At 43.4% G+C, this 21,644-nt stretch overlaps 1 protein-coding gene and 1 long non-coding RNA gene across 3 annotated transcripts in view; one reads left to right on the forward strand and one right to left on the reverse strand.

Moving 5' to 3' along the window:
• Window positions 1-21,644, forward strand: part of GABBR2 (gamma-aminobutyric acid type B receptor subunit 2) — a 3,493,747-nt gene that overhangs the window by 518,211 nt on the left and 2,953,892 nt on the right. For both annotated transcript variants that reach the window (XM_069219613.1, XM_069219614.1), the window contains exon 2: window positions 14,858-14,995. In XM_069219613.1, the coding sequence (XP_069075714.1) occupies window positions 14,858-14,995 (138 nt within the window). The remainder of the gene's footprint in view (window positions 1-14,857; window positions 14,996-21,644) is intronic.
• The window catches only part of LOC138281587 (uncharacterized), a 531,591-nt gene that overhangs the window by 16,008 nt on the left and 493,939 nt on the right, over window positions 1-21,644 (reverse strand). The gene's annotated exons all lie outside the window — the stretch shown is intronic.

Here is a 21,644-nt window from a genome sequence, read left to right on the forward strand (position 1 = left end):
TGCTGTCCCTGAACCTCTGACGGTATCCCTCAGGGGTCAGCCCAAACTTGGCAAGTAAAGTGGCTTTCTGGAGTGGGTATGTGTTTTGATCCGGTGGATCCAATGTGAGAAGTGTGTCCCTCCCCAATGGCGGCACATAACCCCACATAGCTACCCCCCATTGCCCTTCAGGAACCTCATGAGCCCTTAGTGCAACTTCATAAGCAGCTAACCATTTATCTATGTCATCTCCCACCACAAAACTGGGCACCACATTTTTGGGTATACGAACCTTCTTTTCTCCAGCAGGTCCTGTCTGTATGCTGCCACCATTATTGCTGGATTCAGACTGTCTTGCCTTGATCTCCAGCTCCTTGAGACTCAGTTCATGAGCCAACAATAGTTTCTTTTCAGCCAACGCTCTTTCAGCTTCCACTTGTTTGGCTGTTCTTTCAGCTTCAATCTGTTTGGCTGCTCTTTCAGCCTCAGCTTGTTTGGCTTCTCTTTCTGCCCTCTTCTCCTCCTGTTGTGCCTCAATTTTCAGTTTTGCCATTTGCAATTGGAACTCCCTTTCTTCTCTCCTTTCCTCTGCGGTCAGGCTTTGCATGGAGACACTGCTCCCTGGTCTGGAAGGGTGCACAATTGCAGTGGTAACACCATCCATAGATAGTGGAAATCCTTCTGAGGGGCCATTTTCTGGCTCCTCTTCCTCATCATCCTCTAAATGGGCTTCTGCCCAGGCCCTCAGCGCCACTTGAAAGTCCTCCTTTCTGGAGGCCCCTTGGGTGGGTACCCTTAATGCCCTGCAGAATCCTCTTAGTTGTTTGACCGTGTATGTATCCAACTGGACTAGGTCAAAGTCCCCTGTCTGAGACCCAGTCAGAGACATGTTGAGTGAGGATTTAGTTTTTGAAAATTGTCAGGAAAAAAACGGGTTTTCAAAAAGAGATAAAAACCAAGTTGACCTTCAACTGTGGGTATGTAGTGAAATACTTAGCTACTGTATGTCACTGCACAAATACAAGTCCTATCCTCACCGCTGATCACCAATGTTAGAAATGGGGTTTTTGGTTGGCAGTCAGGTTACCTCCTGTCCAAGCAAAAGCCCTCACTCTAGTCAGGGTAAGTCACACACTATCCAAGATTATCCTGTGCCCACCCTCTGGTAGCTTGGCACGAGCAGTCAGGCTTAACTTAGAAGGCAATGTGTAAAGTATTTGTGCAATAAATCATACAATACCACCATATAGCACCACAAAAATACACCACACAGTGTTTAGAAAAATATATAATATTTATCAGGATAATTGTAGGTCAAAAAGAATAAAGTTGCAATGGAAAATTGTAGAAATATCACAGGGAAGTGATATAGAGTGTCTTAAGTCCTTAGAATGCAATACAGTGTCTTTCAAGCACAAAGTACCTGGTTTCTGGTGGAAAATCTCCTCAGAGGGCCACAGGAGAAGAGATGCGTGGAAAAAGGGGTGTGTGCGTCGATTTCTCCTCAGCACACACAGACTTGCGTCGGTCTTTTCCACGCGGGGAAGTCGGGCGTCGTTTTCCGGCGCGCAGACAGTCTCTTTTTGTGGATCGCGGGGATTACCAGATGTCCCGGGTCTGTGCGTGGATTCTCCTGCTTGTTTTCCGGCTGCGCGTCGTTCTGCGGGGCTGCGCGTCGAAGTTTCGATCTCACGGTAGGCGTCGCGTCGATTTCTCCTTGGAAGTCGGGCGGCGTTGTCCTTGCGAGGCCGTGCGTCGAAAGTTTGGTCTCACGGCAGGAGTCGCGTCGATTTCTCCTTGGAAGTCGGGCGGCGTTGTCCTTGCGAGGCCGTGCGTCAAAGTTTCGCACTCACGGTGGGCGTCGCGTCGATTTCTCCTGGAAAGTCGAGCGGCTTTGTCCTTGCGAGGTTGTGCGTCGAAGTCTCGATCGCCCCGAGGGCGTCGCGTCGATCAGCGTCGGTGTGCGGCGTTTTTCTCGCCGCGAAACAAGCTGTGCGTCGAAAGTTTCGGCGCACGGAGCGTCCAAGTGAAAGGAAGAAGTCTTTTTGGTCCTGAGACTTCAAGGAACAGGAGGCAAGCTCTATCCAAGCCCTTGGAGACCACTTTCACAGCCAGACAAGAGTTCAGCAAGGCAGCAGGGCAACAGCAAGACAGCAGTCCTTTGTAGAAAGCAGACAGGTGAGTCCTTTGAGCAGCCAGGCAGTTCTTCTTGGCAGGATGTAGTTTCTGGTTCCGGTTTCTTCTCCAGCAAGTGTCTGATGAGGTAGGGCAGAGGCCCTGTTTTATACCCAAATGTGCCTTTGAAGTGGGGGAGACTTCAAAGAGTGGCTAAGAAGTGCACCAGGTCCCCTTTCAGTTCAATCCTGTCTGCCAGGGTCCCAGTAGGGGGTGTGGCAGTCCTTTGTGTGAGGGCAGGCCCTCCACCCTCCCAGCCCAGGAAGACCCATTCAAAATGCAGATGTATGCAAGTGAGGCTGAGTACCCTGTGTTTGGGGTGTGTCTGAGTGAATGCACAAGGAGCTGTCAACTAAACCTAGCCAGACGTGGATTGTAAGGCACAGAAGGATTTAAGTGCAAAGAAATGCTCACTTTCTAAAAGTGGCATTTCTAGAATAGTAATATTAAATCCGACTTCACCAGTCAGTAGGATTTTGTATTACCATTCTGGCCATACTAAATATGACCTCCCTGCTCCTTTCAGATCAGCAGCTGCCACTTCAACAGTGTATGAGGGCAGCCCCAATGTTAGCCTATGAAGGGAGCAGGTCTCCCAGTAGTGCAAAAACGAATTTAGGAGTTTTACACTACCAGGACATATAACTACACAGGTACATGTCCTGTCTTTTACCTACACAGCACCCTGCTCTAGGGGATACCCAGGGCACACATTAAGGGTGACTTATATGCAGAAAAAGGGGAGTTCTAGGCTTGGCAAGTACTTTTAAATGCCAAGTCGAGGTGGCAGTGAAACTGCACACACAGGCCTAGCAATGGTAGGCCTGGGACAAGGAAAAGGGGCTACTTAAGTGGGTGGCACAATCCGTGCTGCGGGTCCACTAGTAGCATTTAATCTATATGCCCTAGGCACCTGGAGTGCACATGACTTGGGACTTATAAGTAGATTAAATAGTTCAATCAGGTATGATCCAAAGTTACCATGTTTACAGAGAGAGAGCATATACACTTTATCACTGGTTAGCAGTGGTAAAGTGCGCAGAGTCTAAAAACCAGCAAAAACAGTATCCAAAAACGAGGAGGGAGGCAGGCAAAAAGTTAGGGGTGACTACCCTAAGGCTGTCAGGTCTAACAAGTAGGGATTTTTTTTTTTTTAAAGAGTTCCTCAGTTTGTATTTAAGGGACTCCTTATGGATAAAATCAACACCCACTAGGTTTTTTCTGTCTTTTTCAAGGTGCAGGATGTAGTATCCTAATGGTAACATAGTAGTATGAAGGATAAGCAGTGTCAGCTTTCTGTGAATGCAATAGCATCAAGATATTGGATGAGGGAATAAGTGGAACAGGTTGCATTAAAGCCCATTAGGACCCAATGACTGACTGGTCTAGAGGGAAGCTTTGATGTGTTGGATGTAATTCTTCTAGGGCTGTTTAAGCAAACTGATCATAGTATTTAAGCCATTTCAAGAGTTATAACTAGAGATTGTGGTAATATGATGTGCTGTGGGATATAATATCACAGAGAAGAAAAGGAGCTTGGACAAATGCATCAAACCATTGATGTGGTGTGCATGTTGGGCATCAAGTAAGGCATGTGACACGTTGGGAGAGCAGTATTTTGGAAGAAGGTGTTTGTGGGAGACAAACTGAAAGTAAAGTTTGCACACTTTACATTATTTCACAAAGGAGACAGCGCTTACTTGTGATGTCACGTGGGTCATTATGGGGAGTCTATAAAAGATACGTGCACAGATCAGCAGCAAGTGGCTAGAAAAAGCATAATGTGAGCAATGACACTTCTTGTGAATAATGCTTATGAGTGGGTAAGTACTTCTGTGAAGAGCCGGTTTGTCTGTTGTTGTTTTGGTACAAGTGAACTGAAATGGATGGCCGGTTATAGTCCAGACTTTCTTGATTTAGGTTCTCATTATACTGTCGGATTTAATTCCCTGGGGGGTGAGGCTGTAATGAGTAGGGATGGTAAAGTGTGTATGTAGCCATGTCAGACGAAATTTGGGCCTTCAAGGTGTCAAACAAGCTTGCCAATATATGGAAATTGGATCATGAGCTTCAAATGTTCATACAAGGAGATGTGCGACTCATATATTTGGTTATGGTGATCTGAGATACTGAGGGTGTAAGGGTATTTTATGTTTTTTAAAACCCTTAGTATGTCAGTCAAAGAATGTCATGAGTATTTTAAAAAAGTAAGCCAATTTTAATAGCCTTCAGACTGAGAATATAGTGTTGGCCAGCGATTAGGTTTTCCATCAAGGCTTGATCATGGTTTGGTGTTTGTAGCATTTGAGGGTAGTTCTGGGTAGGTGAAGGTGAAAATAGCACCACTTAGATATTGTTACATTCGCCCTGAAGTCTCACCTGATATGAAGCTCTTTTCATTTGATCACCATAAAAAAGCATATGAAAAAGTGTAAGCAACTAATCTTGAACAAAAGATTCAGTATGGGACAGTCACAAAACTCAACCTTAGGCTGCCAGAGTAGAGAGAACAAGGGTTAGTAAGATGTGTCATTAGGTGTCGAAGGTGCACATCAGTGAGACCTCACATTTGATTGACGACACAATGAGGTGCGAAATTGCCGATGCAGCAACATTAGCAGGAGTGTGGTTAAAATTTAGAAACACAAATCACCTTAACATGCAACATTATGTTTAGGTGCAAGCATCGCCCTCAGCACAACCCCAACAGGTGTGTGAAACTATTTGCAGAAGCAAACACCACATTTAAGTATAAAATCACTTTTGTGGGTCACAAATGCAATTAAATGCAACGTCACCTGTGGGGAAGCACCAGCAAGAGAAGAGTGTGAAAACACTTTTTGATGCAGTAACACACTTATGAGTGAAATCATAATCAAGTGCAAAATGTCCCATAGAGGAACATCAACACGAGAATGAAATGCTTGTAGGAGCAAATGTCACATAATTCACATTTAGGTACAAACTCAGTAAGGTGAAAAAGCCTCCTTTCTGCAATATCAGCATGAGACTCTTTTAGGTGTAAAACATATTTAGGAACTAAAATCACATTTAGGTGCACAAATACACCAAGGGTGCAAAGTTCTCAATTGTGTGTTATGACTTTCAGGTGCAACATTACTGAGTATACACAGAATATATATCAATAAGGTATCTATATATATGTAAAGTGGTCAATAGTTGAACATCACAATTGATCAAGAGCACTTTGAGATGCAAATCATCATTTCGTGCAACATCAGCATGACTATTTATAATGCTTAGTAGTACCAGTCACTTTCAGGTGGAAAATCCCCCTTAGGTGCAAAGTCACCTATAATGCAAAGATAGTAGCATTATGGTATCACATGTGTGAGCAAAATGACATTCCTGTGCACGAGCAGTATCAAGTCCAAAATCACCCCTGGTACAATGTCATAAATACATTGTAAACACTTGTAGATCACAAATCCCATTTTGTGGCAAAACACAATTTAGGTGCAAAATCACCACTGGAAGTAAATGAGGGTTGAAAAAACCCTTCTAGTAGCAGAAATGCTTAATTTCAGCATTCATCCAAGGCAGAGGCAGTGGCTCTTTAGGCGCATTAAAGATAACAAACCTAGTAGCCAATATTTACCGATGAAAAATACTCCTTTCTGCTTATAACAAATGTAAATGATGCTTTCTTTAAACAATAATTGAATTAGGTTGACACCTACGGTTGAAGAGAGTTGACCTAAAGGCCCTCTCTGAGAACGTTTTGGTGTTGATGCCATGACGTCAGCAGGCCTCAAAGGTGTCCCCTGTCTATACTTCTATCACACATCCCCCTTTAAATGCCATTGTGGGCTTTTTTTCTCGTGAAAGAGACTTAGAATTGCTGCTATGCACTTTTAATCATGACTTTTCCGGCCCACTACCCTAGAGTCAATTCATCCTTAAAGTGGGAATAACACAACTGTGTATTTTATTTGCATGTCTAATTGATCTTGCTTGCAACAAACAGTGATACGGTGAAAACATTGAAAACTTTGATCTTGTGAATGGAAGTATATTTTTTTTCTTTCCTCAGTTGGAGTTTTGCATGTTGATGAATGCGTTAATGAACAGAGCGGTCTGGCACCGGCACATAGGTACTCTCCACGGTAATCCCTTTGGAGTGAGTGTGACTATAAGGGAATACCCCTCCCCCGGTGCTATTCAGACCAGAGGCCATTTGCCCCTGACTCCGGGCCATTACAGACCTACCACACCATGAACCACCTGTTCAGGTAGGCTCTTTATGATTCACTTTGAGCACTTCATTTATTGCTAGTGCTCCGGGATCCTAGACCCTGAAGAATGCCCCTGACCTACCAGCACTTTGAGAGGACAGAAACATGTTGGTCATATACATTCCGTTTTAGACTCTAGGAGACATTATTCTCCAGTGAGCCTTCTCCCTATTTCTTAATCTTACCAACATGCACCTTCATTAAAATTTAACTAGTACTAACTGGTGACATGTATGGTAATTTTATCTCTATCTCATCTGGATCCCCGCATTTATCCAGCTAGTATAATTTCAGCACTCCCTCTGGTTCTTTTAACCAAGAGGTTGAGTCCGCCCAAGTAGTATCATCTCACTTGGGTGGGGCTAGGTGGTCAAATGATGAAGCAAGACACTATTATGTGTGTAAGACCACCTAGTCCGTAAGGGGACTCCCCCTTTCCCTCTTTCCCCCCCTAGGACAACACAGTCTCTCATCCCTGGGACACTCTTTGCTCATGCCTTCTGCAAACCGTACGTTAAGGCGACCTAACTGACACCGCCTTTTGAGGGAACACTGGTCAAGTTCCACATCAGCCTCTACTACCCCACACCCTTAGTGGCTTTATAGATTTCGTTTGGGAGGTGGTGTGGGTTAGCAAATACTCCCAGTACTCTCTTTTTGTGTTTTATGAATGCGTTAATGAAACACTTTTTGAATAGTTTGTAGCCTAAGGGCTAACTTTAAGCACAGTATTTTGCATTTAGTTTAGCTGTGTTGATCCTTGCCATAGCGTGTCGTCGCTGGCAGACCTCTCCTTGGTTGGGTTGGGTTTGAGTGGGTTTATAGAAGCTGCACTGCAGTATGTTAACTAATGTTTAATGAACCTCTCTGAAGATGGCTCTTAGTCATTAGATACTTTTTTCCAACCCTGATCCCTTGATACTGTACCTTAGCATGACAGTATTAATATCACATAGCTTTTCTGCATTCGCTAATCTGGACAAAAACATTAAAACCAAAATATTTCTTCAAAGTCCTTCCATGCATTCATTACTGTGAGTGGTAGGGATCTTTGTAGTATACTCTGTCTACGGATGTGTATGCTGAAAGACTGCCATACATTCACTCCCATTGGTTGATGGGTTAACCAGTGTCCATTGCTTGTACTCAGCAGACTATTCTTCAGACTAGCATTGCTAGCCAGTTATATAGCCTCAAATGAATGTTGTGCACATGAGGATATGGTATGTATGTATAAGCTAACTTACTCTGAATTCTTCTAAGCATTTATTGATGTAGTGAGAAGAGTGTGCTATTCCCAGAGCTTTACCAACTAAATGGCTTTGATGCCATATTAGTGACGTATATGGGTCTCTAGGATGTACTCCCTGTACACCACCTGCTCTGCCGACTCAGGTGACAGGTCAGGTGGACAAAGTGTATCTATTTACGTATCATAGCCAGGGGTGGCTCCTTCACAGTGGCAAAAGAGTGTCGCCCCCCTGGCGAAGCCAGCAGCTGAAAAATAAAACAATAGTTTACTATTTTCTTTTTCAGCTGCTGGCTCAGCCAGCGTGTGCAAGGAGGGGCGGGTTAGGCCATGGGAGGGGGAAGGGAGGGGAAGTGGAGTGCACTTAAGTGCGCTGTGTGTTTTGCCAGCTGTCTTAGGCTGGCCAAACACACAGGCGCACTTAGGTTTCTCCAACCTGGCTGTGTTACTAAGAAACTGCACAGACTCCCATGCAGTGTCTGAGCGGCAGCCCAAGCTGCTCCGACCAATCCTGATGCTGCTCTCATGCTAGGTTTAGTATGAGAGTTGTGCCAGAATTGCAAGGGGAGCATTTGCTAATGTCTCAGGGACTGCAGAAACACCAACACCATTGAAAAGGAACAAGAGTGAGGCGGCCGGTGTCAGAAAGGTACGTTTTTTTTTGTTTTATTATTATTATTTTTTTATATCACCCCCTGCTGTCCTTGTATCGACTTTCCTCCCCCAGGCTTCTCCCCTTGAGATCTGCGGTAGCCACCACTGATAATAGCTAATTGTTTTCCAAGATCAGAGGTCTACCAGTCAAAGTTCAGAGTGTGTCTGAGCTCATCCTTCCCTCTAATACACACTCGGGCCCCTTTCGCTTAAAAGCATCCCATAGTGGATTGTAAGTAACATTGAAACTCATTATGTTCTGATTTCATTCCTATGTTGTTCTTGTGAACCCTCGAACAAGAGTAGGATAATTTACTCCTTCCTTCATTTTATGCTTAAAAATATTAGTGCCAAAGACATTGGCAATGCAGAAATGTTCATGATTATGCCCCCACTTTTGGACATAAAAATACATTATCTGGTAGAAGGTAATGCTGAATAGTGGCCAGAACCCAGTTTTTCATGAGAATATAGCCCGGAATGCCTGATCCTCTTCAATTATTGAATTTCAAAGGAATTGTAATTTTTACCTACATAGTTGATGTGACTGCAGCTTTTAGGTCTTGCATACAGACATGTTTAGCTGTCTGCTGTTGAATACATATTGTCTACAGTATGGGTCTGCCCACTGTTTACGTTGGTTGGCTTACTTGTCAAACTTATTTCATTGTTTCAATGGCTTTCTGGCCTTTACCAGTGTTTGTACTTCTCTTTGAGGATAGATTTTTTACCATCCTATTAACTGAAAGATTTGTATCCTTCCACAACTCCAAATCCGCGAGTAACTTTTTTTTTTCTTTCAGCACTTCATGGGTGTATGTGTTTCCCTTCTCGCTCTTTTGTGTGTTACTTCTCTGCTTACATCCCTGCCTCCATGTGCTTTGAGTTGCTTTATCCCCAAGCTTCCCTCGTCCCTCCCTGGTTGTTCTGTTGGTTGTTTTTTTTAATCCATCAATCCAGCTTCATAGTTGCTACCTCATACCTGTGCCCCACACTCACCTACCCCTCCTTTGCCCTCGCAGACACCCCCATTGTATACTTTTCCTTTCTTTTATTTTGTGGAGGACCCACCAGCTTTAATTTGTTCCAATCCCACTCCTTTCCAATTAGGGTCGTTTCGTGCATTTGTTATTTTTAAGCCACAGCTCCAAGTTGGGCATCTGCCATTTTTTAACAGTAGACTGAAAAAAAATAAAAAAAATCCCAGCATAGTACTGTGCCGCATTTGTGTGCATGCGTGGTGATGCATGCATGAGTACACGTCATCACGCTTGAGGCGCAGTAGAGTTTTGACACAAGCACATGTTCAAGTAATGACGTATGCCTGAGTATACATTATCGTGCGGTTTTAGTTTTCTTTACTTGTCAATGAAGTTCAGCAACCACAATAACCTTCCCCCTCTTTTTCCTGAAGCTAAACAGTATCTTCAAAAGCAGCGGAGAGACCTATTAGATTTGCCAATGCTTGCTTGCATTGCGTTCTCATTAGAGTACCGAGCCTAATGCTGAATGATTTGCAGCTCCATTAGTCTAAGGTGTGTATCTGTGCTCGTGGTCCATGCGCACATGTGTATTAGAGAAGCTTGAAGGGAAGGCGGGGAGCAAGGATGCCGGCTTGTAGCGCTGAGCAGTTGGACATATGCATCTCTCAGATGGCCCAGGAAAAGCCAGCAATTAGCTGGCTGATAGTTGTTGTCTTGGGCTCTGGTATGCAAGGGTGTCCATTAGGACGTACTGCAGTTGTAATATTATCTCATCATGCAGAGAGCGAATTGCGGTTTTTAGATCAATATTGCACTAGTGCCAGGAAATGACAAAGCCTTTCCCATTCAAAAAAGAAAAAACGGAATTACCGACACTTTGAAAAAGCCCTTCCTGAAATCATTCGTAGCTGGTTAGAATCCTACTCGGCATGAGCGCCGTTAATACACAAGTTGGACTGTGCTGACACTTTCGTGTATTTTCCCTACTTTTACAAAAATAAGATTTGCGTGGGTGAGAGCTTGTGAGTTGTGTTTTTCCACGTTTGGGATTTAGCTAAAGAAAGGGTGGAATATTCTATCCCCAGACGATTTGAAAATTGTATCAGATTGTATGTCATATTTTAGTGTTCATTCATTAATTGGCATCTTTAGTTTGTTTCAAAAGGAGATGTACCAGCACTAGCGATGTGAATTATTCTTACCTGGCTAGTCCTGCTGTAGTCTAACTTTTTGACGCTTTTTATACATTTAGGATACCTTCTTCTCTTTAAGGCTCTTTCTATGGCTTTGTATCCTGGTATCTTCCACGTTTTTGCTTGTGAAACAGGGGTCACATGAACTTGAATTGCGTTTGTAGGGAACTCAGCCGCCATTTCTCAATACAACACACTGGCTCAGCAGATGGGAGCCGACCCGCCCCCCTACCCCGAGCTGTGCTTGCTGCCTGTAGAACGTGTGCTAACTCAGTGTCGCTCGTAGAGCCTGCATCGTGTGAGCTGCTTCAGAAACGAGAGCACAGAGCTCTGCAGGCCCTGGGTCTGGCCTCGGTGCAGCAGGACTTACCATTGATAGCATACTGCCACTCTGTGGGTACTCGAGTGTGGGCGAAACATGTAAGTAGGATGAAGGCTCCTGGCTCTTGTTAGCTGAAGTGGTTAAACAAGTGTTCAACACTAATATTTATTTGCATCCTTCAAAAAAGTGGAAGTTCATTATCCGCATCCTAAAGCAGGTTTCATCAACAGATACACCATAGAAATGTATGCCTACATGTGCGAATTTAAATATCACACCCTCCACCTTACAGGAACTTCTTTTTTTGACAGCTCTGTTCCATCACTCAATGAGATGCAGAAAAACATAGGTCAGGGGAGGAACTGTGTAGTCATAAACTTTCCAGAAGATATTACTTAAATTGAGTTCAAGTGCGCAAATGTTGCTGAATTATATCTGGCCGCACACTGCATGATTAGCTCCGAAACATCCTTCACTTTATCTGAGGCCTACAAATACCCAATATCCAATGCCACTGTCCTTGAAAGCACAGTCCTCCTGATAGGAGCTGTCACCTTTTCAGGGGTGTGGAATTTATTAAAATATCTACTTGTCCAGGGGACAGGTTGCTTCTCAAATCTACTTGTCCTGTAAAATGATCTACTTGTCCCTTTGGTGCCATGTAGTGTGGCGCCAAATTATGGCAGCAATCTCATTATGTAAGAGCTCTGATAATAACCTCTCTGATTATGCCAGGGCTACTACCATAGTAGGGCTTGAATACTTGCAGTTTCAATCCCTACTGTAGCAATTTCCTTATCTTGCCACCTTTCTTCAGATCTGCATACTGGGGCTGGAGAAGCAGTAAGCAATAGTTCCAGGGCTGGAATGCCTTTGAGTCTGCAAACCTGCTAACCTGCATGTATTAAAGATTTTCACCAGCTTCTTTCTAATATTTTCCCATAATAAGAAAGGTTGGACATTTACTCCTGACAATGGCACAATTAGAACTTCTTCCAGGGTTGGGAAAAAAGTGGCTGGATGGAAAATGATCTTGCAAATGCTCAATAGATTTTCACATGAGCAAATCTACACATGCGTATTTACCCATGCTAAAATACAGTTCACAAATATTTTATAGGGGTACGACATATACCATGGGTGCACTTTTGTGACTTTCTTTAAGAATCTGGGGCCACATGTAGGTAGGTTCAGATTTGCGACCCGCAAATTGTGAGTCAGAGCGAGTCGCAATTTGCGAGTCGCAAATCCGAATGTAGGATGGTGTCCCTGACACCATCCTACATTCGCAAGGGCTTCGCAAATGCCCACCTCATGAATAATCATGAGGTGGGTCGCAATTTGCAACCCCCTTGCGAATGGCGGCCCTCACAGGGATGGTGGCCTGCTGGAGACATCAGACCACCATGTCTGTGACTGCTTTTCAATAAAGCAGTTTTTTTTTTTTTTTTAATGCAGCCCGTTTTCCTTAAAGGAAAACGAGATGCATTACAAAAACGAAAAATGAAACGTTTTCGTTTCATTTTTTCAGAGCAGGCAGTGGTCCATAGGACCACTGCCTGCTCTGAAAAAAGGTTTACAGTGACATTCACAATGGGGAAGGGGTCCCATGGGGACCCCTTCCCTTTTGCGAAAGTGTTAGCACCCATTTGAAATGGGTGCAAACTGCGATTGGTTTGCGCCCGCGTTCGCAGAACAATCCTACATTGCACTGCAAGTCGCAATTAGGAAGGGAACACCCCTTCCTAATTGTGAGTCGCAAACCCGTTTTGCGATTCGGTAACCAGGTTACCGAATCGCAAAACTGGGTTTGTGCATCGCAATGTGCTTTTTGCACGTCAAACACAGCGAAAGTCGCTGTTTGCGACATGCAAAAAGCTACCTACATGTTGGTCTTGGTCCCTAATTAGGTCTGGTGTTAACAAAGATATTTTGTTTTTATTAAACTTCTATTTCTCTCTGTTTTGGCTGGCTTAACTGTGAGTGATTGCATTCTGCTCTTCCACAAGGAGCATATTGGCACACAAAGTAGTTTTGTTCAGTGTCAGGAACTACAGTGGCAATCAGTGACGTAACAAAACTGGAGGGTGCCCCTTTGCAAAGAACATGGAGGAGCCCCCTATCCAGACTCACTCAGGGCAGGTGCTGTGCTGAAGGGGCCCCCTGGAGGGCGGCTGCGGGGCCTTTGTTATGCCACTGGTGGCAACATGTGCTTTTAGAGTTCAAAAACGTTTTGTTTTTTTTTTGCCAGTGTTTGTTACAATGTTGAGGGCCTGGTAGCTCCCACAACAATAAAGTGTTACAAAAGCCATGTCAAAACAAGACACGCATTGATGAAACTAAAAGACTTATAAAAATTTGTCAGATCAGTTGGCTTTGTCAGTGTTTGTTTATTTTCATGCTTCCCATAATCGTGTTGAAAATGGTTACACTGATTTTCCATTAGAAATATTTTTGGGAAATACTAGCATGCATCAAAACATTTTACTAAATGACACTTCATTTGCATCTAATCAGAGAGCATTCTGGGAGCATTATACTTAGCCTCATAGCCTAAACTTTTCAAACATGTGTTTACACTTTTTTTTTTTGTACTGGAACCAACGTCAGTAGTGAAGTGTGACCTTAAAACATTTATTTACAGCACTCACCCTAATAATGAAGGCTTTCAAATAATGAACCATAAATACAAGTTCGAACAGCATTATCTTTTGGAAACACATTACCTCAACTGCAGAGAGTTCCACTCTCTGTAAACAGGCAACCAAAGGGTTTGTGCTGCAGAGGGTTGGGCCTACTTGTCCCAAGGACAAAGTAAACATAAAAACTTGTTGCCCTTGACCCCAAACAAGATGTCCTGGGCGTCGGGTGATAGGAATTCCACATCCCTGCCTTTTGGGTCATTAACCCAGAGAAAAAAGAAACCGCACGCCTAACCGAGAAGCTGGGCACGTTTGTATGGAACTATTTTTGAGGCCACACCCCTGCTGACTTGGCCACACCCCTGCTGACTTGACCGTATGGTGAACACGATTTTCCAATTCAAAAGTGATACAAACTGCTTGAGCTTAAAGTTCCAGACTTGCAAAGATCACTCATGACTTCAACTGTCCGGTGTGATATACAAACCTAGATTACAGAGCGAAGTTGGCCACAGCCACAACCCTTTCTGGCCATCATAAACATTTAAAACATTGGACGTCCACCCCAATTTTATTAAAACACCCACAGTTCTATGATTGGTATTCAGCATCGGAGCAACCCTTTGCCACTGTTTATTCAGACGAAATCAGATTCCTTACAATGATACTTCTTGCAAAAATTAACATTGGGCATAAAAAATTAAGACTGGTAATAGACGGTAAACGCCTATATGTAATTTGTTTAAAAATAAAAATTCAGGGCACAAATGGTACAAATCAAGCTAATGCAATGCAAATTACAAAAAGCTGTAAGGAGAGCAGTGGAAAGAACTAAAAACAATAACTATGACACATGAATAAACAAGGTAATTGACCATGTAACAAACTATTTAGAATTCCCCAGCAACATGCGACCTATTGCTCTATAAAAAATCGTCTTGCTCTTCTCAAAAGTGTGAATGCATCACTGACTTCTTTAACATGAGCATAAAATATTGCCAACAACACACGTGTCACATACCTTCTCCCACTACTGTCCTCCCTCATCTAAGTACTTGATCTTTGAAAATTGTCAAAAAGGCTGCCCACATCATCAAAGCCAACATACTGTTGGTGGACCAGTGTATTGCTTAATGTACAACACCAATGCTAATGTTCTTTGCGAGACATCCCTGAGATGCTGTATAAGCCTCTCCCATGTCACTTATTTCGTGAGTCATTGAAACATGAATTAAGAATCCCACTGCACACACCAAGGACGTCACCATTTACTTCCCCATCGCCTCAAAGTTAGGGAGGAAGATCCTCGGCCACTGCTCGCCAGCCACCCGCATCACCACTAGCAGCTTATCACAGCATCTTAGACACACGTACGAGACTAAAGTTTATTTTTTGTACTTGCAGTGTGACAACGCCAAAGGACTGAAAGCTTTCTACGATGCAATAAAATATGGACCAAATCATCTGATGGTTTTCGGTGGAGTGTGCCCGTCTGTTACTTCAATCATTGCCGAGTCCCTTAAAGGATGGAATTTGGTGCAGGTAAGCGTTGGGGTGTTTGCAGTCTTTGTGATTCTGGACTGATTTTACGTTTTTGCGTTTAAGCATCTACAAGCCAAGAAATGCATACAAATCAACTGTACTGATGCAATGTTTTACGCCCTCCTGTGGAAAGGGACCTTGAACGTTTCAGAGAACCATGTTGTTCTTCACTGTTTGTTTAAACTTATGACATGCTCATTCTCCTTACCTTACTCTGAGGGTTTTTGCAAGCTTTATTTTTGCTGAGGTGCCACCTCGTTTATAACCTGCCTGTATATTTTTTAAACAAGAAATAATCCCAGAAGAGTACAGTGTTTGCAGACTTACGTTATATTGCTGCAGCAAATGTGCAAGCTAAAAGGTTGCATTTCATTTTGCTTTCAACCAACCATAAAATGTCAATTTTAATTTTGCACCAATACTGCTGCACATGCTGCAGTTTCTGTTCTCTGATGTCACGTCCTGACCGAAGGCATTCCCTAAAAAGCCCTGACATAGATAACGTTTGCAAACACTTGAGCTAGCTGGAAAGTGTGCTGAATGAAGTTCACGCAAAAGTTTAAAAAATATTCGTTAGGAAAGAAAAAGTTTAATACAAAATGTATGTAGGGCTTGAATAGTGCTGTATGCGCCTATTTTGATTTTGATTTGCCACCTTTAATAGCATGGTTCGAGACAATAAGCAATTGATAGGAAAACTGTGATATTGCCTATTACTGATGTGGCCATATTGCCATTATTTTTAAATCACTAATTTTTCAGTTTCATGTCAGGAGTGTAACTGTGTATTTTGCCAGTGAAAGTAAACGTGTATATGTACGAGGACCGCGCCGTTTGATTAAGGAGGACTGCAAGGGGAGCTGTAATTGTAGGGGATGAGTGAAACTCGTAGGAGCAAAAAGCACAGAATGTGGTGGGACTTTACTGTGAATCGTGATGGTGGCAAATTAGTTGTTGCAAAGGTTTATTCTTTTAATTGTTTAGGGACAATAAGTGTGAAGGGGCTGGTATATGGTTGGGGTGTACCTTTTTTTTCGTTTTTGATGTAAAGCTTTGAGTGTTTGATGTTCCATAAAAAACAGATTCTGAAATAACGTTAGTGAGTTTAATCCAGATCTCCCTATCTTGGCCTAAGCATCACCTAACATAATGTTGTGTCAAACTTAAATATAGTTTATTGCCCCATTGGAGTTAATAATGTATAATCTACACCGATTGGCGCAACATTTTTGTGAATGTTCTGTAGGGTACACTACTTACTTTAGATTAAGTTTTTGTTACTCATATTCTGACATAAACTGCCTGTGCATAATAATCCCGAGGATTTGGGCTCCTCTGACACACGACTTCCCCATTCTACCTACATTAAGAGATAAGTTTTAGGGACCTCTCTGCTGGGCATCCTTCAAGCATGATCACTACTTCAGGTTCCAATTTCTCAATTGCGTGTGCCTTGGGCAAGCTCTCACCCTTGGGACACCATTTTATAAATATTCAAGTGTGCCGTGGTATTACTACAATATTGCATTCATACACATACACTGATTGCAGTTACATACATCTTCCTACTGGATACCTATATATAGAGTAACCACATAGGGGGTCCATATTCTATAGGGATTGTACTCAAATGTTCAGAAGTTTGGGGTTTCCTTGGACTCACCCTGGGCACAAATTTAGGAATCTTTTGATTTAATACCATCAATTGGCCACTATATGCTGACACACGTGTCATCATTCTGTCAGCTAAGCTCTGTCATAGTGAATTATTTCCAGGAGGGGCAACTACCAGGGGAGACCCCCCCACTGTGCGTGTTTGTTCTGTAGATAGAACAGATTATCTCTGCAATACATCTTCACCTGTATATCACCTCATTTTAATAAGCTTGCAAATCATTTCAATTATTTTACTCTTTGCTGATGATGTAGCCTTCATCAAAAAGAAGCCAAATAAAATTATGCCTGCTATTACATACACCAGGAAACACTTTGGCTGATGATCAGGATAAAACAATAATTAGGCAAAAAACAGACAATCACAGTGAATTTTTCTGATTAGGAGGCCATGAATCTCAGACCAGATGCAGTATATTTAGAAAAGGCAGTACACTGTATTTCGCTACCTCATGAAATAAATGGAATTACCTTCCTCCCTGACAGGCCAGCTCACTCTTGTATATTAACGAACATTTCACTTTTATATCCTTACCTGTTTACAGCAATATCTTACTTTAGAAGACGATGGCAGAATGTAATTCAAAGTTCCAACCTCTGCCTGAGTAAAGATCAGAACTGTATCAGAATGTTTACTGTGCAAAGTAAATGTGAGGCAGCTGAATACAAAATAAAAAGAAGAGAGGTGTGCAAGGCAAGACGAGACAAGAATGCGTGCATGTGTGGACTACAATTGCAATCAGTAAAGTTATGATTTGTCAGTTCAACAAACCTTGTTTGATGATTTTGTTAGCTGTTGGTATGGGAATGACCCCATCCTGATAAACAGCCATTCATTCGGGCCCTGAGTGCGCAACAGAATATAAAACTGGTATATCAACTTATAATTTTGGCCATGGCATCACACTAATCCAGAGTTTAAGCATAAGCCTGACACTCTGAGGTCTAGGACCTGAAAGGTGGACCGAGCATGCCCTCATACAAGGCAGTGGATTACTGTCCCTGCCCTGGGTCGGTACATCACATAAAGCAGTGGCCGCAGCATACTGTGTGTTGTTGTGTGATTAGGCCATTTTATCTATGTTAGTAACAGTGAGGACTACTGATCCCTTTAGGCTAAAGACATTACAACGCAGTAAAAAAACATGGTTGACTTTACCACTCTTTTTTTGACAAGCAGTTTTGTTTACCACATATGTCTTTACCACACACTGAAAGTCTATTTAAGATAAGTATTATTGAGGGAAGTGTGTTTGTCTATATATATATATATATATATATATATATATACACACACACACACACATGCACACACACATATTCACTGAAAAAAACAAAGGTTACAGGGACATTATAGTTAGGCTCAGATTTCCCTTGTACAAAACCATAGAAGTTCAGCAGTTGTAGCACCTGAGCTAACTATAACTTACACTCCGTAATGCACTGCATATGACCTCACATATTACCTCACATATAACATGATCAGTAACATCACTGATGGCATCACTGATGACATCACTGATGACATCACCCACATAATCACTCAAACCCCCACTCACCCCCCCATACAACATTTGGTTGTTTCAGTTAATTTCTATGTTTTTTAAAATTCTATTTCCCAACTATAATGTCCATGTAACCTTTTTTTTTTGTGGATTTCAATGTTTTTCAAATTCTATTTTTCAACTATAACGTCCTTGTAACTTTTGTTTTCTTCAGTTAATTTCTATGGTGTTTTGTATTCTATATTCTAACTATAACATCCCTCTATTAGTTTATGCCCTGCAGTGGCCTGTGCTTGGGTGTGTGAGTCTCTGAGTGGGTATGTTAGTGTGTATCCTTAATCCATGATGGAGGTGTATGCATCCTTTCTTTTTTCTTTAGCACAAACACCTCATGTAGTGAATGTGACGAGTGAGTTCTTTCTTGTCATGTGCTGTTGACACCAGAGAGCGTGTCCTCCCTTTTAAAAACTACAAGCATGTAAAATGGCCTAAAAGCCCCACCCTTTTGACCCCACCCTATATACATTAGTGGTTTGAAACGTCTTCTGGCAATTTTCCCAGGATGATGGATAGCATACTAAAAGGACCCCCAGAGCGCATTTCCTGCCGCTTTTTGAGATTAGTTCTTGATGCACAGGAATATGATCAGATCTCCACCAAACAAAAAAGCACTTCATGAGTGGCGTTGAGTAGGGTGGTTATGAGGGGTAGACAGCAGGGCCTAGCCACAGGCCAGGTCCGGCGGACAATACCTGCCAAGCATGGTCAAAGGCCATGCATGGCACAGGGTTGGGTGTTATAGGGGGTAGGCCACAGGGCCTGGTCATAGGCCAGGCTTGCCATGCACAGCAGGGTTGGATTAACTCAAAGTAATTACAATTATGTAACGCTAAAGAAAACATAGAAATTCACTGAAAATAAACAAAGGGTGCAGGGACATTATAGTAAGGAAATAGAATTAAAAAACCTAAGGAAATCCAATGCAATGAAAAAACAAACTTTACAGGGACATTAGAGTTAGCAAATAGAATTCAAAAGGTGTGAAGGGAATGTGTTGCACATGTATGGTAGTGGGATTATGTGTGTTGTACGAGTCTGAGTACTAGTGTCAGTAGAATCCATTTTAGATGCCCATAGTTACGCAGGGCACCAGATAGAGGAACAGGATAGCTTCCCCAAGCAGAGGAAGTGTATTGCCTGCTTTTGTGTGGCATGAGGGTGTAGACCCAGAAGCATAGGTGAGGAGGGTGTAGAAGGTCCGCCCCTTAGACATTCCGCCAAGTCTTTGTCAGCAAAGGAATGCTGATTAGTTCTTTCTGAGCACTGCCCTTTGGTGGATCATAGGGTTGAGAGGTTGAACTGTAGTTTCTGTTGTTCAAGCTGCAGACGTTTTTAGGCAGCACTTGCCTTTTTGTCTATTACTGCATCAGGAAAGCTGATGAAAGCTTTCCTGAAGCTTTGCAGAGAACTCAAATTTAATTCTGCCATGTTTGGGGTACTCCTGCCTGGAGCCAGCCTCACTGCAATCTACTGTGAGAGGCATCACATTGTGCAAAGCCTGGGTCTGGAGAGCAGTGTGGAAATGCCATATAAAAGAGAAACAATCTAAACCATTTCTGAAGCCTTGGGCAGTGGATCCCATAAAAATGTGTAAAAGTGGTTCTAGATCACTCCACTTTGTTCCAGTCCACATTCTTTTTGGCCAAAGAGAGGAGGATCTTCAGAATACTCAAAGAGCTAGTGTGCAACTAAGGCCAATGTCTGCCTGACACTAAGGGGGGTCATTACAACATTGGCGGGCGGCGCCGCCTGCCAAGTTTTAACCGACATGCGGCCGCCAATGCAGCCGCACTCCTGCGGTGCCCATAATGACATCCACGCTGGGCCGGCGGGGATGTGGGCCCCAACATGGGAGCCGGCTTCAAATGGAGCCGGCGGTTTTGCGGCCGTGCGCTGCACGGGGCCCCCATGGGCCCCGCGACTCCCCGTACCGCCAGCCTTTTCCTGGCGGTTCAAACCGCCAGGAAAAGGCTGGCGGTAGGGGGACTCGTAATCCCCTGGGCAGCGCTGGAAGTAGTGCTGCCCTGGCGGATTATCACCGCCGGGGCAAATGTGGCGGGAAACCGCCGGCCCCGGCAGTGCGACCGCGGCGCTACTGCCGCGGTCGTAATCCCCTCTGAAGCACCGCCAGCCTGTTGGCGGTGCTTCAGGCACAACAGCCCTGGCGGTCATGGACCGCCAGCGTTGTAATGAGGGCCTGAGTCTCTAAGAGCTGAAGGGACATAGCCTGCCGTCTGCATTTTCTGCTTGAAGAGATGATGATCTGCCTAGAGAGCCTATTAGCCTGCTTGCTGAGAGAGTGCCTAGATCTATAGGAGGAGCACCATTCCAAGAAGAGAGTTTCAGTGTGCTCCTGGCACGTGGAACAGCCAAAAGAAGCTGCTGAACAAAGAGAGCAATCCAGGAGTTATCTGTGAGGCTAATGCATTCCCAGTCTCTTGGTGCAGGCCCTGAGTAAAGTATATAATGATTGCACTAGACCAAAGATGTCTGTCCACCATTAGGTTGAGAAGATACTAACTGCCACTATAGGAATAGAAAACCGGAAGTGCATCACTGCCAAAGTGGCAAGCTAGGATCGATCTGGAGGACGCAACCACCACAGAGTGAAGAAACTTGTCAAGAAGCCTCAAATGCTACATCCAATCACCAGTCTTCAACTGTGCCTGCAAAGACTTGCCCAGTGAGTCTGCTCTGCAACCCCTGACCCAAAGAAGGCTGCCATTGTGGCGTTTGTGAAGAAAGGACCAGAACCTTATAAATTGCACCATGTTTTCCATCCACAATACAGCTTAAGCTGCAGCACAGCCAAAAGCGGATAAACACAGGTCTTAGCCTGCTTAAAAGAACAGAGACTGAGACAGCTGTAGTGACAAAAACTCAACCACAGCAGAAAGAAGAGGGATGCCTGGTGGGGCGTAGCTCTTCAGTTAAATACCACCCTGTATAATGCTCACATTGTGTTGTGCAGTACTTAGTTTTACTGTGAGAACAGAATACTTTCTTTTTCGATAAACAATAAGCACTGGCCCCGACATTATGCCATTGTGTATGTTCATTGGCTCTTGAGTTAGAGCCCTAGTACTACATTCCTTAGATGCCTGAGTTTGCTTATTCCGATTCAAGTTCAGAAATGGTTGTTTGTTCATAGCCCAGTGCATAGAGCCATAATAAGTCAGACCTCAGGACATGAGTCGCTATCAAGGCATCAACTTTGGGGCCAAGTAGCCTCTGTGTGCCCTGTGGCCTCCTAAATGGGTTCTGACACTACAGCTCTGACGCACCCCAAAATGTTTACTGTAAGTGGATAACTGCCTCAGTCCAAAATGGCCATTATTGAGAAACTTTGAAAACTGTAAGAAGACAGATCTATAGAATTCCATCAGAGGTTTCTAAGCTAATCTCACATG

Source organism: Pleurodeles waltl, chromosome 2_2 (assembly GCF_031143425.1).
Source record: "Pleurodeles waltl isolate 20211129_DDA chromosome 2_2, aPleWal1.hap1.20221129, whole genome shotgun sequence".
In the NCBI taxonomy this organism is placed as follows: Eukaryota; Metazoa; Chordata; class Amphibia; order Caudata; family Salamandridae; genus Pleurodeles; species Pleurodeles waltl.